At 43.1% G+C, this 17736-nt stretch overlaps 2 protein-coding genes across 5 annotated transcripts in view; one reads left to right on the top strand and one right to left on the bottom strand.

The window, feature by feature from the left end:
- LOC143808917 (uncharacterized) overlaps positions 1-3952 on the bottom strand; it is a 71799-nt gene extending 67847 nt beyond the window's left edge. Inside the window, exons 1-2 of the mRNA XM_077292096.1 lie at positions 3489-3952; positions 964-3210 (exon numbers count right to left, since the gene is read on the bottom strand). Of these exons, the coding sequence (XP_077148211.1) occupies positions 964-1687 (724 nt within the window). The 5' untranslated portion in view covers positions 1688-3210; positions 3489-3952. The remainder of the gene's footprint in view (positions 1-963; positions 3211-3488) is intronic.
- SYNDIG1 (synapse differentiation inducing 1) overlaps positions 1-17736 on the top strand; it is a 475803-nt gene that overhangs the window by 437418 nt on the left and 20649 nt on the right. Inside the window, exon 4 of one of the 4 annotated variants that reach the window (XM_077282845.1) lies at positions 14315-14420. The exons of 2 other annotated variants lie outside the window; for them this stretch is intronic. In XM_077282845.1, coding sequence (XP_077138960.1) covers positions 14315-14386 — 72 coding nt within the window. In that variant the 3' untranslated portion in view covers positions 14387-14420. Of the gene's footprint in view, positions 1-14314; positions 16403-17736 lie in introns of those variants that run through there. One more of the 4 variants, XM_077282844.1, reaches the window with a different exon arrangement.

The raw sequence follows: 17736 nt of genomic DNA on the forward strand, positions 1-17736 counted from the left end.
TGGAGACGTAACGCCCCTGGCCATGCCTACTGGTCCATGCATCTGTTGTCAGGTGCACCTTTCTACTCACAGATAGCCTGAGCGCATGGACAATGCGGTCTTTTACATGCTGGTGGAGGGCTGGGATGGCTTTTCTCGAAAAGAAGTGTCGACTGGGTAGCTCGTAGCGTGGTACAGTGTAGTCCATCAGGGCTTTGAAAGATTCGGTCTCAACTAAACGGTAGGGCATCATCTCTAATGAGATTAGTCTAGCAATGTGGGCGTTAAAACCCCGTGTACGCGGATGCGAGGATGAGTACTTCCTTTTCCTAACGAGAGTCTCATGTAGGGTGAGCTGGACTGGAGAGCTGCATACCGTGGAACTAGCGGGGGTGCCGGTGGACATGGGTGACTGAGAGAGGGTTGGTGATGGTATTCTTGATGGTGCCCTACATACAGTTTTTCCTACCACGAACCTGGTGATTCCCTGACTGCTTTGGCCTTGCGATGAAACCGCAACATTACCTGCAGGTGGTGTGGTAAACGGTGGGCTTACAGTGAGGGAAGGGATGTTGCCTTGCTGATTAGCTTCATTGTGAGAGGGAGCTACAACATTAAGGGACGTTTGGTAGTGTGTCCAGGCTTGCAAGTGCATGGTGCTTAAATGTCGATGCATGCAACTTGTATTTAAATTTTTAACATTCTGACCTCTGCTGAAGGTCCTTGAGCATTTCTTACAGATGACTTTGCGCTGATCATTGGGATCTTGGTTAAAAAAATTCCAGACTGCACTCTTCCTATCGGATACCTTTTCAGGCATTGAACACTGAGCTACTTTAACCTGATGGCCACGCTGTCCTACAACTGGTTTTGGTTTTGCCACACGTTTTTGGCCAGATACAGGCCTGCCAGATGGAACCTGTTGCGATGTTGATGCCTGCTGCAGCTCCTCCTCCTCCGCTTCAGAGCTCCTGCCGCCTGCACCCTGTTCCCCCAATGGCTGCCAATCGGGGTCAACAACAGGGTTATCTATGACCTCCTCTTCTATGTTCTGTACACCTTCCTCTGGGTCACCGTGTAAGCCGGTGCTATAGCGCTCGTGACGGGGCTCCATAGTCTCATCGGGATCAGATTCTGGATCAGTACACTGCGAGGGTAATGTTCTGATCTGAGTCAAAGGAACAGCATAATAATCTGGCTGTGGCTGTGCATCTGTGCACTCCATGTCCGATTCATCTTGTAATGGGCATGGCCTGTTAACAATTTCCCTTTCTAACCCAGGCACGGTATGTGTAAAGAGCTCCATGGAGTAACCAGTTGTGTCGCCTGACGCATCCTTCACTGTTGTTCTGGGTGAAGGACACAAGGAAGCGACTTGTTCCTGACCGGGAGCATCCACTGACGACGCACTGCTCTGACATTTGGCACTTTCCGAGGAGGAGGCGAAAGAGCTAGAGGCAGAGTCAGCAATAAAAGCCAATACTTGTTCCTGCTGCTCCGGCTTCAAAAGCGGTTTTCCTACTCCCAGAAAAGGGAGCCTTCGAGGCCTTGTGCAGCCAGACGATGATGCTGGCTCAACAACTCGAGACTTAGGGGCTATACTGCTTTTCCCACGACCACCTGATGCTCCACGACCACCACCACTACCATCATTACCAGCTGCCAATGACCGCCCAAGGCCACGACCTCTTCCACCAAACTTCCTCATTCTTGGAAAAATGTTACCAAACGAACAACCGTTATGTGGTCCTGTAAAACCAGGTACAATGTGTGCGTGAACTTGTTGGGAATGTAAATCTCCCTTTTTTATGTGTGGGAGAATGCAGTGAAAAATGAGGCCCACTGTATTACACTAGACAGTTTGATTGGCAGAAAGAGGCTGGCAGATATGGCACTAACAGGAGTGACGCAGATAAAAACACTGGCAATAGAAATGTCCCTCTTTGTGTGTGGGAGAATGCAGTGAAAAATCAGGGCCACTGTATTACACAACAACACAGTTTGATTGGCAGAAAGAGGCTGGCAGATATGGCAGTAACAGGAGTGACGCAGATGCACACACTGGCAATAGAAATGTCCCTCTTTATGTGTGGGAGAATCCAGGGAAAAATCAGGCCCACTGTATTACACAACAACACAGTTTGATTAGCAGAAAGAGGCTGGCAGATATGGCACTAACAGGAGTGACGCAGATCAAAACTCTGCCAATAGAAATGTCCCTCTTTATGTGTGGGAGAATGCAGGGAAAAATCAGGCCCACTGTATTACACAACACAGTTTGATTAGCAGAAAGAGGCTGGCAGATATGGTACTAACAGGAGTGACGCAGATAAAAACACTGGAAATACAAATGTCCCTCTTTATGTGTGGGAGAATGCAGGGAAAAATCAGGCCCACTGTATTACACAATACACAGTTTGATTAGCAGAAAGAGGCTGGCAGATATGGCACTAGCCGGACTGACGCAGATGCACACACTGGCAATAGAAATGTCCCTCTTTTTTTTGATATGGGAGACAAGGGATTGAATCAGGCCCACTATATCACGGTATAGTTCCTGTGGCACAAAATGACTGACAGATACCACAGACAGCACTCGCACACATGCACAGGTTTGGCAAGATTATTCTCCCTTTATTTTAATTTTTTGGGGGGATATGTGAGACAAGTGATTTAATCTGGCCCACTGTTACACAGTAGGTTTTCTGTGGCAGAAAAAAAAATAAATGCCACACACAGGACTGGCACTAATGCAGATTTGCCAATCTTAATCTCCCACTTTTTTTTTTTTTCTGGGAGAATTGTGAAGAAATCAGGCCCACTGCTACACAGTAGGTTTTCTGTGGCAGAAAAAAAAGACAGATGCCACACACAGGACTGACACTACTGCAGATTTGCCAGTCTTAATCTCCCAATTTTTTTTTTGTTTTATGGGAGAATGAGGAAGAAATCAGGCACACTGTTATACAGTAGGTTTTCTGTGGCAGAAAAAATAGAAGCCACACACAGGACTGGCACTAATGCAGATTTGCCAGTCTTAATATCCCACTTTTTTTTTTTTTTTATGGGAGAATTGTGAAGAAATCAGGCCCACTGCTACACAGCAGGTTTTCTGTGGCAGAAAAAAAAAAAAAGATGCCACACACAGGACTGGCACTAATGCAGATTTGCCAGTCTTAATCTCCCACTTTTTTTTTGTTTTATGGGAGAATTAGGAAGAAATCAGGCACACTGTTATGCAGTAGGTTTTCTGTGGCAGAAAAAAAAAGACAGATGCCACACACACACAGGACTGGCACTAATGCAGATGTGCCAGTCTTAATCTCCCACTTTTTTTTTGTTTTATGGGAGAATTAGGAAGAAATCAGGCACGCTGTTACACAGTAGGTTTTCTGTGGCAGAAAAAAAAAGACAGATGCCACACACAGGACTGGCACTAATGCAGATTTGCCAGTCTTAATCTCCCACTTTTTTTTGTTTTATGGGAGAATTAGGAAGAAATCAGGCACACTGTTATACAGTAGGTTTTCTGTGGCAGAAAAAAAAGACAGAAGCCACACACAGGACTGGCACTAATGCAGATTTGCCAGTCTTAATCTCCCTCTTTTATTTTTTTTCCTGGGAGAATTGTGAAGATATCAGGCCCACTGCTACACAGTAGGTTTTCTGGGGCAGAAAAAAAAGACAGATGCCACACACAGGACTGGCACTAATGCAGATTTGCCAGTCTTAATCTCCCACTTTTTTTTGTTTTATGGGAGAATTAGGAAGAAATCAGGCACACTGTTATACAGTAGGTTTTCTGTGTCAGAAAAAAAAAAGACAGATGCCACACACAGGACTGGCACTAATGCAGATTTGCCAGTCTTAATCTCCCACTTTTTTTTTGTTTTATGGGAGAATTAGGAAGAAATCAGGCACACTGTTATACAGTAGGTTTTCTGTGGCAGAAAGTGGCTTGAAGAGATATAGCAAGAAAAAAAAAATAGACTAGTACTACAATTACTATCTCCCTACAGTAATCTCAGAAAAGTGTGGCAGGCAGCAATAAAAAGGACTGCTGCACACAAAAGTCAAAAGTGTGGACAAACAAACAAGATAGCTGTGCAGAAAGGAAGGAGCAACAGGATTTGTGCTTTGAAAAAAGCAGTTGCTTTGCACAGCGGCGTACACACAGCAACGCAGCTATCAGGGAGCCTTATAACCTACAGAGCTGATGAAGAGAAATCTAGCCTCCACTGTCCCTGCAAAGAAAAGGTGGTGTTGGACAGTGGAAATCGCTAAAGGCACAAGCGGTTTTGGGGTCAATTTACCCTGCCTAATGCTATCCCTGATTCTGACAAAGCGACAGCATCCTCTCCCTACGCTCAGATCAGCAGCAGTAAGAAGGCGGTCGGCGGGAACGCCCCTTTATAGCCCCTGTGACGCCGCAGAAAGCAAGCCAATCACTGCCATGCCCTTCTCTAAGATGGTGGGGACCAGGACCTATGTCATCACGCTGCCCACACTCTGCGTGCACCTTCATTGGCTGAAAAATGGCGCTTTAAGTTTCATATGAAACGTGACTTTGGCGCGAAGATCGTGTACCACATGGCCTATCCCACGCCGGGATCGGGTCGGGTTTCATGAAACCCGACTTTGCCAAAAGTCGGCGACTTATGAAAATGACCGATCCGTTTCGCTCAACCCTAGTGGACAGTAATACCAAGATATGTTATTGAACTTGGAGTTATTCAGTTTGGAAAAGCAAAGGCTTAGGGGCGATGTTATTGTTATGTGATGAGGCATTGATCCAGATAGCTAGTCTGATTGCTATGTATAGTTAGGTAGAAATTTTTCTCCTATGGCTATGTGCACACGTTCCGGATTAGCCTTAGGAATTTTTGGTGTGGATTCTGCGTTTTTTTGTGCGGATCTGCAGCGTTTATTGTGCGTTTTTGCTGCGGTTTTTTTGCGGATTTGCTGCGGTTTTTACCCCTGCGGATTTCTATAATGGAGTGGGTACAAAAACGCTGCAGATCTTCAAAAAAGAAGTGACATGCTACTTCTTTTAAACCGCAGCGTTTCCGCAGTGGATTTTCCGCAAAGTGTGCACAGCTTTTTTTCTCATTGATTTACATTGTACTGTAAATCAGTTGGGGGTCTGCAGCGTTTCTGCACCGCAAAAAGCGCTGCGGATCCACAGAGAATCCGCAACGTGTGCCTAATAATGCCTTCCTCTGAGAGTACCTTCATTAATCTTACCATCAGTGGAGAATGGATTTTAAAGGGAATCTGTCAGCAGTTTTTTAATATTTAATCTGAGAACAGCATAATTTAGGAGCAGAGAGCATGATTCCATCCATGTATCTCTTACCCAGCACCTTGCAGTTTCAATACAAACTGTGTTTTATCAGCAGGAGATTATCACTGCAGGGCAAGGTGTCACATGCTAGGCAGTCCAGCTAATCTGTATAATCCCACCTCTACCATTTATTAGCAGCTTGATGAAAACCAGTGGTGTGGGGCAGGGTTTTACCGGGTTCAGCAATTAGAGACCTGGTAGATTTTATCGACATTACACCCCAGTAAGTGACACATTACTGCAATCAGGATATCAGTCCCTGCATCATGTTGCAAAAACCTGTTGACAGATTCCCTTTAAGGCCCCTTTCACACGTCCATGTCTCCGGTACATGTGGTGACAGTTCCCACACATACTGGAGACACGTACACACGTAGACCCATTCAAATGAATGGGTCTGTGCACATGTAAGTGTGTTTCCACGGATCGTGTGTCCGTGGGCAAAACACGCTGACATGTCCGTTTTTTCCTATCAGCAGGGACAGCAAAACATCCTGCACACATGCACACGGAGAGCACACATTGATGTACTCCGTGTGACATGGACGGCTGCCGGGGAAGAAGCGCTACTTTAGCGCTGTTCCCCAGTGGCAGGTGCTGTAACCGGCTTTCATCATTCTCTCCTTCTCTGCCGGCAAACAGAGGAGAATGATGAGCATTATATTAAAGTCCGAACGACAGAAGGTGGTGGCTTTTGGGAATGTTAACCCCATCATCCGACACATGCTGCCACTAATAACAGGCTCGCCGGCTGCGATTGTTCGGAAATAAATGAATGAAAAACTCGACATGGGTTCCCGGCTGAGATCGTAGCCTCAGTGACTTGCAGTGACTTGCAGTAACCTTGATAAGGTCGCCGTTGCTCACTGATGCTGCGCTTGCAGCCGCTCATTCATCAGTGGTTCTTAGCCTGGACGGTCGCATCTTGGCACCGTCCAGATTGGAAACTATTTATCCTCAGACATGGATTACGGTGTGGGACAGAACGTCGGACAGGTTAGTAATATTGTTGTTTTTTATTTTTTGCTTTCTTACAGATGACGAAGGATTCAATGGAATGACATAAGGTGAGTATAGCTGTGTTTGTTATTTTTAAATAAAAAAAGTGTGTTTTGTTTTTATTTCAAATAAAAGACTTAATTCTGTGTCTTTATTTACAGTACAACTATAGGATTAGTAATGGATAGGTGTCTTATAAACGCCTCTCCATAAATAACCCATGGATTTGATGTCACTGGGCAATGCAAAAGTGACATCAGCCCCACAAATATGAACCCCACTTGCCACCACTACAGGGCAAGAGGGAGAAGCCTAGGGGGGGAAATATTCATGGCCCATTACCAGCCTGAGAATACCAGCTCCCAGCTTTCTGCTTTAGCGAGGCTGGTTGTGAAAAATGGGGGGGACCCTACAGCATTTTTTTAAACTATCTATTTAAATAATTTTAAAAAACAGTATGAGGACCCCTCTATTCTTGACAACCAACTTTGCTAATGCTGACAGCTGACAGTTGAAGCCCCCAGCTGTGTGTTTTGCCTGCCTGGTTATCAAAAATACAGGGGAACCCACGTCGTTTTTAAAAAATTTCATTTGAATTATTAATTTAGAGTATAGGAGCAGGTTGATGAATACTGCCATCAGCTGCCGCCTGATCTCACTGTTATTAGCGGCAGCAGGCATAGGCTGGTGGGAGTAGTAGTCTCATCAGCTGACTCCAGTGACCTGAGGTAAACTTTTTACCTCTGATCACAGCTGCTGGCTCACGCTGTCATTTGACAGCTTGGGAACCGTGGCTGTCTGACCGGCGGTAATGATTTTACTGCTGATCAGAAGCGTTGTTTGCTGCGTTGTCATGCACATGACAGCGTGACAAACACCCGGTGTTTGGGGGGTGAACCTGAACAGCAACACGGACTTCCTGGTGAGTCCATGTTCGGTGTCCGTGTCTGAACACTAGGTGTTCGGTACGGACACTGAACTTTATTGTTCAGGTTCTCCCATCTCTAACCATAAAAACCTGATTTAAGTAATAGGTCTTCTCTGATCACACATTCCCTTTAACCCCTTCTGGACAATGTAGTTTTTAAGTTCTGCACTTTTTTTTTTCGTCCTCTACTTCCAAGAGACATAACTTATATATTTCTCCATCGACATAGGGCTTTTTGAAGAACGAGCTGTCATTTTGAATGACACCATCTATTGTATTATGTGATGTACTGGAAAACAGAAAAAAATTCCAATTACAATGAAATTGGAAAAAATGCGCAATTCCACAATTAGTTTTTTGGGTTTGTTTCTTTTTAACAGTGTTCATTATATGGTAAAAATAATTTTCCAGGTCAGTATAATCATGATAATACCAAACATGCATACTTTCTTTATTCCTTTTTTTTTTAAAGTCGTGAAAAAAAATTTTTTTGGAAAAGAAACTTTATAAATTTTCAGTCATAGCAGCTGTACATGGGCTTGTTTTTTGTGTCCTGAGTAGTGTTGAGCGATACCGTCCAATACTTGAAAGTATCGGTATCGGAAAGTATCGGCCGATACCGGCAAAGTATCGGATCCAATCCGATACCGATACCCAATACCAATACAAGTCAATGGGACTCAAGTATCGGACGGTATTCCTGATGGTTCCCAGGGTCTGAAGGAGAGGAAACTCTCCTTCAGGCCCTGGGATCCATATTAATGTGTAAAAGAGAGAATTAAAATAAAAAAATATTGCTATACTCACCTCTCCGACGCAGCCTGGACCTCACCGAGGGAACCGGCAGCGTTGTTTGCTTAAAATTCGCGCTTTTCCTTCCTTACGTGAAGTCCCGGCTTGTGATTGGTCGCGTGCCGCCCATGTGGCCGCGACGTGACCAATCACAGCAAGCCATGACGTAATTTTAGGTCCTTCAGGATTTTAAAATTACGTTCTGGGTTGTGATTGGTCGCGTCGCGGTCACATGGGCGACGCGACCAATCACAAGCCGTGACGTCACGGGAGGCATGACACGCGCGCATTTTAAAATGCACCCGTGTCCAGCCTCCCGTGATGTCACGGCTTGTGATTGGTCGCGTCGCCCATGTGACCGCGACGCGACCAATCACAAGCCAGAACGTAATTTTAAAATCCTGAAGGACCTAAAATTACGTCACGGCTTGCTGTGATTGGTCGCGTCGCGGCCACATGGGCGGCACGCGACCAATCACAAGCCGGGACTTCACGTAAGGAAGGAAAAGCGCGAATTTTAAGCAAACAACGCTGCCGGTTCCCTCGGTAAGCTCTAGGCTGCGTCGGAGAGGTGAGTATAGCAATATTTTTTTATTTTAATTCTCTCTTTTACACATTAATATGGTTCCCAGGGCCTGAAGGAGAGTTTCCTCTCCTTCAGACCCTGGGAACCATCAGGAATACCGTCCGATACTTGAGTCCCATTGACTTGTATTGGTATCGGGTATCGGTATCGGATTGGATCCGATACTTTGCCGGTATCGGCCGATACTTTCCGATACCGATACTTTCAAGTATCGGACGGTATCGCTCAACACTAGTCCTGAGCTGACATTTCTATTGATACACTATTCGGGTAGATATGATGTTATGATAGCTTTTCTGACATTTAACATGTTAAAAGTTGCAGATGGAGCTCCACTTACAGCCGTCAGAGGCAGATGATAACTAAAACAGAGCCATCATCTGCGCACATAAAATTCAGGGAGCCAACATATGATGTGGCAGTAGGTTATATGTCGGTAAGGGGTTAAAGTATAACCATTGTTTTAGTTTTAGCTTTAATAAATCAATAGTGAACTTTGTTGACATGTTATCAGAGAAATCTGCTTCTTTCTTTTCCTGGATTGATCTTTTACGGTAAAATCTGTATTCAGTGAAGATAAATTTTCACATAACTGAGATAGGAGATGTAAGGGGAACATTTTTCCTTGTGGATAGTGACATGACTGGCATGTCAATGTAAGGAGTCTTATACGCCGTGCAATGCTTGTCTGAAATAGGAGATGAAATATGCTTTTATGTAAACAGCAATCTGGAGTGATAAGTGTTGCCAGCGGAATCATGGATGTCCAGATAAAGTAAGGTGCATCAAAACTTTTTTATTCAAGGATAATGCATTTATAGAATTATGTGTTCTTTTTTATCAGGTCCAACCAATGAGATAGGAGATGGCAGCGAATGCTCATGATTCATTGGAGAAGTGTAACTGTCCTTCCAGGAGCACTTGCATCTGAATGCCTGTGTCTGCCTCAAACTCATTCTCTCACCAAAGAATTTTAAAAGCACAAACTGTCATCTCCTATCTCAGTAACTGGAAGATCAGTTCAGGTGAAGAGAGAAGCAGATTTCTCTGATTATATATATTATAAAGTTGGTTTATTTTTATGTGCACTGTTGATTTACAAAATTAAAACATAAAACAATGGTTACGCATCAAGATTAAGCATCTCCACAAGAGAAATTCACATGCTGTGGTCTGCAAAGACGCGCCGCATGTCTTGAAATCCCATCAGGGCCGGACTGGCCATCTGGCAATTCTGGCAAATTCCACAAGGGCCGGTCTGGTTGTGGGCCGCCTTGACTGCTACATTGTTAACAGAATCGGTGATCTCAAGATACCCATACTGTTAAGAGTTGTGATGGAACACAAAGTTGCTGACTCCATCACTTACCCCAGCAGGCCACGGGTATCATTAGAAATATTGGTCTTGTAGTAAATCTTGCTTTCCTCCATGTAGGATAATATTAGTAATATATCCCATCTGCTGCTAGGGGACGGGGACACAATGGGCCTGTGTGATTTCAAATGCTAGGGCTGAATTTCAGCCCCAGTCCGTACCTGAATCCCATCCACTATGCTGTAACATCTGGCCGCTGCAACATTTACTGATCATGCGCACATACCCTAAGAAACCCTCTTTTGACCTCTTCACTTCCTTGGGATTTCAGGTTTTGCTCCCCTTCTTCCAAGAGCCATAACTTTTTTGATTTTTCCATCAATATGGCCATGTAAGGGCTTGTTTTTTGCAGGACGAGTTGTACTTTTGAACAGCACCATTGATTTTACCATATAATGTTCTGTTTAATGGGAAAAAAAAATTTCAACTGCAGTGAAATTTCAAAAAAGCAATTCTACATATGTTTTTTCCTTTTTTAACCATGTTCACTTACAGTACATGCTAAAACTGACCTGCCATTATGATTCTTCAGGTCAATAAGAGTTTAAAGATACCAAACATATATAAGTTCTTTTTTATTTTAGTGGTAAAAAAAATTCAAAGTTTGGAAAAAATGGTGCCATTTTCCGAGAACCATAATATCTCCATTTTTATGAACCGGGGGCTGGGTGATGGCTTATTTTTTGTGCACCAAGCTGACATTTTTATTTGGGGTAGATAAGATGTTTTCATCGCCTGTTATTGCATTGCATTGCAATGTTGTAGCAACAAAACAAAGTAATTCCTGTGTTATTAACTTTTTTCTCGTTATGTCAGTTAACGATTGGTGTAAATCTTTTACATTTTCATAGATCGAACATTTCTGAATGCAGTGATACCTACCAAATATGTGTATTTTTTTTTTTTATTTTGAATTGTGCAAAATGGGGGTCATTTCAACATGCTTCAATAGTGCCTTTAGGAGACCTGAAGCTGCAATCTTCTGATCGCTTATGCTATAGATAGAGGGCTTCAGTCCTGCTATGCGCAGTAAAAATCATCACCTGCATTGACAAGCAAGATCAGCAATGACAAGCACAGGGATATTCTGCAGACCACCTGTTGTCATGCCAACCCATTGGCACCATGCGATCATGTGACTGGCAGAGTTGGTGACGCTCTTCCAGCGCAATCATGTTAAATGCTACTGTCAGAGTTTGACAGCGGAATTTAACATGCTATACAGGTGCGCTTGGAGATTCCACCTGTGGCTGTTAGTTGCTCATGACAGCTGATCAAATTAGCTGTCATGTGGCTGAAAAGATGCGGGCTCAGCGCTTGAGCCCCCATTAAAGGGAGATACATGACCTATGAGGTACTTATACATCATAGTATTTAAAAAGTATTATGGTACTTAAAAAAATGTAATAGGGCATTCAGAGCAAATAAAGGGTAGTCCCTTACCGAGGACCATTAATTAGCAAAAGTATAAAGGAGCCAAAAAAAGTGCCTCTCTGCCTTGAAGACTGAAGTAATTTAAACAGAAAACTTTTAATTTAAGGTGGGCTAACCCCTGGATATTCAGGTCCGGTGGGCTCGACCGAACAGTTAAAAAAAATTTGAGTTTGGGTACCAGAACAGTACCTGGATCCAAACACAGACCACATTCACATGAATGGGGGGCCCGAACATCCAGCGTTTGCCATGTTGTCATGTGCATGACAGCATGGCAAACACTGCTTCTGATCGGCAGTAAAATCATTACCGCCGGTCGGACAGATGTGGTTCCTGCACTGTCAAATGACAGTTGTGATTAGAGGTATAAAGTTTACCTCTGGACACTGGCGCAAGCTGATGAGACTACCCCTCCCATCAGCCTACGCCTGCTGCTGTTAATAACAGCGAGAGCAGGAGTGGCTGATAGGAGTATTCATCATCCGGCGCTTGCACTCTAAATAAATAATTAAAAAAAATACTTGCATGGGTTCCCCTGTATTTTTGATAACCAGCCTGGCCAAATCGACAGCTGGGGGCTGCAATCCTCAGCTGTCAACGTTAGCAAGACTGGTTATCAAGAATGGAGGTGTTTTTCTAATTATTTAAATAAATAATTTAAAAAGAAAACGATGTGGGTTCCCCCTATTTTTGACAACCAGCTGTTAGGGCTGGCGGAATGCACCAAATTATAAGAGAAATGGTATAGGTGCGTTCGCAGCCCGGGTCTACCGTGCAGAGATGGAACCTGCTGCTGAGTAATGATGGACTATATGGCGGTACAATGTGGATACCCACACGGGTTAACTTCACCCAGTGTGAAGGAAGCAAACCCTATTGCGTCACAGGGCCACGGTACCGCACCAAGGGCACAAGCAAGGAGTCTCAGGACTCTATCCCAAGACACAGGATTAGAGTACGTTCAGACCACTTGTGCTCAACACCGCAACTAGGGTGTCAGAGTAACTGAAAATATAACGTAAATGCACAAGATTGCATGCTGTGCCGCTCTGGCGGATGCCACTAACCACCCAGACTTGGGATAGGAAAGCTCTCTAATAGCGCACGGCGCCGCACTGACGGTCACAGCAATTAGAAGCTGTTAAGTGTGTTTAATGCTGATAGCTCAGCCGGGTGCTAGATAGCAGACATCCACCTTACGCGAGAGGGGATGTTTAAAGAACGACTTGCACTCATCAACACACACATGTTTTCAAATGTACACTAGCGCAAGGCCGAGCGGCCATGCAAACTTTTTATAGCGGAAGTGGTACAAGACCTTCCAATAGGAGCTGCAACAGGACCTGAGCATGTGACCCCCAACCTCCAATGGGAGGTCATCCTGTGGGTATGCTCAGTATAGGAAAAGCAGGACTTAGTCCCAGAAAGACCTGCTCACTGCTGAACATTGCTGGCTACAAGAGCAGAGCCTGGAAGGGCAGTAGTAACCAGTCATCCAGTATCAGCCTGAGCTAGACACTGGGACCAATGTCTCTGCTGAGCAGACTCCATTGTGGCTGGAGAAGAATGGGAAACCGCAGCGGAGATGGTTTGAGATTCCCCCTGTGCAGAGGCAGGAACTCGACACCTAATACCAGCCTTGCTAAAGCAGACAGCGAGAGGCTGGGAAGGGGCCATGGATATTGACTCCCCAGCCCGGAGCTGCCCAAAAAAGGCACACCTATTAGATGTGCCAATTCTGGCGCTTTGCCCTGCTCCTCCAACTTTCTCTGTAGTGGTGGCAAGTGGGGATCATATTTGTGGGGTTGATGTCACTTTTGTATTGTCTGGTGACATCAAGCCCACCGATTAGTAATGGAGAAGTGTCTATAAATTGTATTGTAAATAAAGACACAGCAAGTATACATTCTTTTATTTGAAACAAAGCACACTTTTCCTTTTATTATTTAAAAATAGCAAACTCAGTTATACTCACATAACGCAAATTCCATTGAATCCCTCATCTTCTGTAAGAAAATAAAAATAAAAAACAACAATATCCCTCACCTGTCCTACATTCTGTCCCACACTGTAATCCATGTCTGGGGATAAATGGTTTTCAACCTGAATGGTGCAACTGATGAATGAGCTGCTGCAAGCAGTGAGCAGTGGTGACCTCATCGAGGTTACCTCTGGTCACTGAGGCTGCGTTCCCAGCCTGGCTGAACTATGGTGCGCTCTGTCTGGTGAGAGATGAGTTCACCACAGTTCAAATTCACGCAGTCAAATTCTCCCAGTGAAATCATTTGACTCATTTTACCATCGATCAGAAGCAGTATTTGCCGCTCTGTCATACACATGACAACGCAACAAACACTCAATGTTCAGGGGGCAAAACCCAAACATTAACACGGACTTCATGGTGAAGTCCGTGTTCGGAGTCCTGGTGAAGTCCGTGTTCGCCCATCTCTACTTGTAATGCTTCATGACTCCTGTGGTGGTGCTGCAATAAAAAGGAACACTTTTTACCACATTCGACCAGAGATTACAGCTGATTGCCGAAAGTCTCAGCTGCCGGACAACATGCGATCAGCGTGCTTTTTAGTGAATCTTTCAATGAAATAAAAAAAGGAAAACTGCACTGGGGGATTGCCATTCTTCAGGTTTAAAGGCCGTGCACCAGTGTTCTTCAAGAATTTCATCAATGCAAATTGTAAAATGACTGGAATTTTTTGTCTAAAAGTAAACTATGATGTAATGCAAATGGAACAATGAAAATGATATTGTATTCAGTTAATCATAGTGGAATGTGATGTGAAAGTAACAATTGCTAAGTGATTGTTCTATTATTAATATGTAACTCCCACATGCAATTTCTTTTTCTTTTCTGTCTTCCAGAAAGAAGATGGATCGGCAGAAAAAATGCTTTTACTGAAACAAGAAAAAGAAAATAACTTATTGATTGTGTAGAGCTAGCTCTGTTCATGATCAATGGGACTGCATGGTGGGATTTTGTTAATTATCCTAATGTGCGCATGACTTTTTTTTTTTTTAGCTTTGAATTGGGCCGTGATGTAAAAAGTGGTCAGTTGCGATTGTAAATGAAATCACAGTCTCAGAATAGTGTTCTTTCATAGACGTGTGCATCAACATCGACAAAAGACAATGGCAAAATCCTCACATGTAAACCATATGTTCTGTTCTAATGTGGATTGTACGGGTATAGATACTAGTATGGTGTTTCACTGTAGATAATTCAATAATATTCAACATGGCATTACCTTTACTGAGTCATGTGAATGTCAAACCATTTTTCAAAAGATACACCATTATCGATGATGTGTAATACATAGAGTTCCACTAGTCAAATGCACATAGTAAGTGTTGGCCATTTTGTTAGCTTATTCAATATTCCAGTACCAGAGGCACGTAAAATCTAATACAGTATATGTCTAGAATCACCAATGCAGTGTAAATTGGATTACTTTGAAGGTTTTTTTTACATACTCTTTGGGATCCAACCAACAAAATGACCGTCACTGCTATATGATTTGGGTTTGGTACTTTTTTTAACCAAGGAATAATGCTGTAAATATGACGCTTCCATTTTCTACATGATGTAAAGTTTCATATTAGTTATGTATAGTTGCACCTAAGTCAGAAAAACTGACTGTACATATGAAAAATAAACTTGCTTTAACAAGTAGGACATTTTAAAAATGAGGCAAAACCTGAACGTCCAGTAGTCCTTACACTTTTAATTAAAAATTTATATTCTCATGTAGATGGAAATAAGCTAAAATTGACAGTTAGAGACCATCATAATGCCTACTGAAGTGGGTTCAGATCAATATTAGGGCTTGTGCAGACGATCGTATTTTCGGTCCGAGTGTGATCCGACAAGATATGAGATTGGATCAACACCAATGTTATTCTATAGGACCGTGTACATGTCCGATTTTTGCAGTATGCAGAAATAGCTGCATGCATGATTTGCATGTAATATTTGGAAAATGGAAAACATTGGACTGCACTTGGATGACATCCAAATGTGGTGCGATTTTTACAGACTGACAGAATGGAGAAAATGGAGAAAAGTTCCATCTTCTCCACATCCGAGAAAATCCCGTCATACTATGTTCACATTCTGATCGGAGTGTGATAAGCATGATTTTAGTTTGATCATAATCTTATGATCTGAAGATGCCAAAATAGTTGTGCTGCTTTCTAGAGAGCTAGATCCCATTTAATTTAGAGTAATAAGTGTTTAGCCAGCTGTAGGATGCCTTTTCCAATGGAGGACCTAGCACACCAATGCACTACATGGACAACCCATTAAGAAGTTGTCCCAAAACTCCAACTTATCATCTGTCCAAAGAATACATAAAAAAATGTGTGAACACTGGAGTTCCTGCCACTGGGACCCCTATGATCATTACTATCATATGTACCCTTTATGAGTAGAGTTGCAATTGTGTTGTGCCGGCAATAGCGGAGGGCTCCACTTGCTAATTTTTGGCAGTCCAATAAAACATACATAGATTGGCAGTGCACATGGACAACCCTTTTGAATTTCAGTTACCAATCATTATACATTTCTTGAGAAAAGACTATAAAATAAATTTAATTCATATTTAGGATTTAATTTCTAGAAACAGATACATTCTGTCTCCATCCTATTGGGATTTGTGGTACACTTGTCCATTCGGTAGCATCTGTTTACAGAAGTCAGAAATAAGTCAATCAAAAACTGCAATACATTGCTGTTATAAATGTCAACATAATGTTGACATAAAATTGAATGACATTTTACTAAATTGGCTCAAGGCTTGTGTGAGGGCAATCAGCATTATCCTTCTTACCAAAAAGCTGCAGGCTATAACTTCTCAAGGCTTCGCACTCTCAATGAACTGCTGGTCCATTCTATACGATTTGTAAACTCAAAAGATATGAATGACTATATGAAATGTGAATAAAATGATTTGTCATCTACCTCATTGTACTGCTTCATTAATTTGTTGCTTGTGTGGTTCTTTGCCTGATATATGAAATATATGACCTGCACTGAAATATAAGAAGAGCAAAAGTGCCAAAAATGGTAAAAAATGCAAACAAAATGTCTTAAATACACTCAAATCACAAAAATATAGGGTCATAACTCTATCTACTACTTTATCAGTATTTTGTTACTTTACCTTAGCTGGCTCAATATAGCAAGAGTAAATTACACTGGAATTAGTTGACCTGATTTTTTGTGTCTCCTGTATATATGGCATAATTGTATTTTAGGTCATAAATATAAATGGGAGAATGTATTCAAATGGAATAGAATCTTATTCAAATATTACAAAAATCTGCATTCTGAATAATATGAATTTTTTTTGCAGTTCACTAAGCGCAAACTGAGCATAATGGCAGCCAGCTGCCACCATCATTTTGCTAAACTGTAGATGGCTGTCAAAAGTTTAAAAAGAAAACAGAGATCCTTGATCCTCCAGCCACTCCTGTTTCTTTCTTCCTGTTGTCTTGTCCTCTCTGTCATGTTACCTGGTGTTCACACTAGGTTGGGGCTTCTTGCAGTGAGCTGGTACCAGGGTTCACCACACATGATCCAGTTCCTACTTGTGGCTGGAAGCCCCAGGCTATGGAGAACACCTGGTCAAAAATTCAATGCAATGGAGGCATGGAGGACCATACAATAGGCAGGGAGCAGAAGGGTTAGCCGGAAAGTTTAGCGGTGGGGTAATATGTTTTTTTTTTTACTTTTTACCTCTCTGGCTGTCTGTACTGCATCATGTCCACTGTCCAGTCCTCCATGCCTCCATCACACCACATCTCTGGCCCAGAGTTCATTCTAGGTGCTTCCAGCTGTTACGAGGCCTTAAAAAGGTACCTTCACACTAAACAATATCGCTAGCGATCCGTGACGTTGCAGCGTCCTGGCTAGTGATATCGTTGTGTTTGACACGCAGCAGCGATCAGGATCCTGCTGTGATATCGCTGGTCGTTGGTTAAAGTTCAGAACTTTATTTGGTCATCAGATCGCCGTGTATCGTTGTGTTTGCAAAAGCAACGATGCCAGCGATGTTTTACAATGGTAACCAGGGTAAATATCGGGTTACTAAGCGCAGGGCCGCGCTTAGTAACCCGATATTTACCCTGGTTACCATCGTAAAAGTAAAAAAAACAAACAGTACATACTCACCTTCTGATGTCTGTCACACGTCCCTCGCCGTCCGCTTCCTGCACTGACTGAGTGCCGGCCGTAAAGTAAAAGTACAGCACAGCGGTGACGTCACCGCTCTGCTGTTAGGGCCGGC

The sequence above is a fragment of the Ranitomeya variabilis genome, chromosome 2, assembly GCF_051348905.1.
Source record: "Ranitomeya variabilis isolate aRanVar5 chromosome 2, aRanVar5.hap1, whole genome shotgun sequence".
NCBI lineage: Eukaryota > Metazoa > Chordata > Amphibia > Anura > Dendrobatidae > Ranitomeya > Ranitomeya variabilis.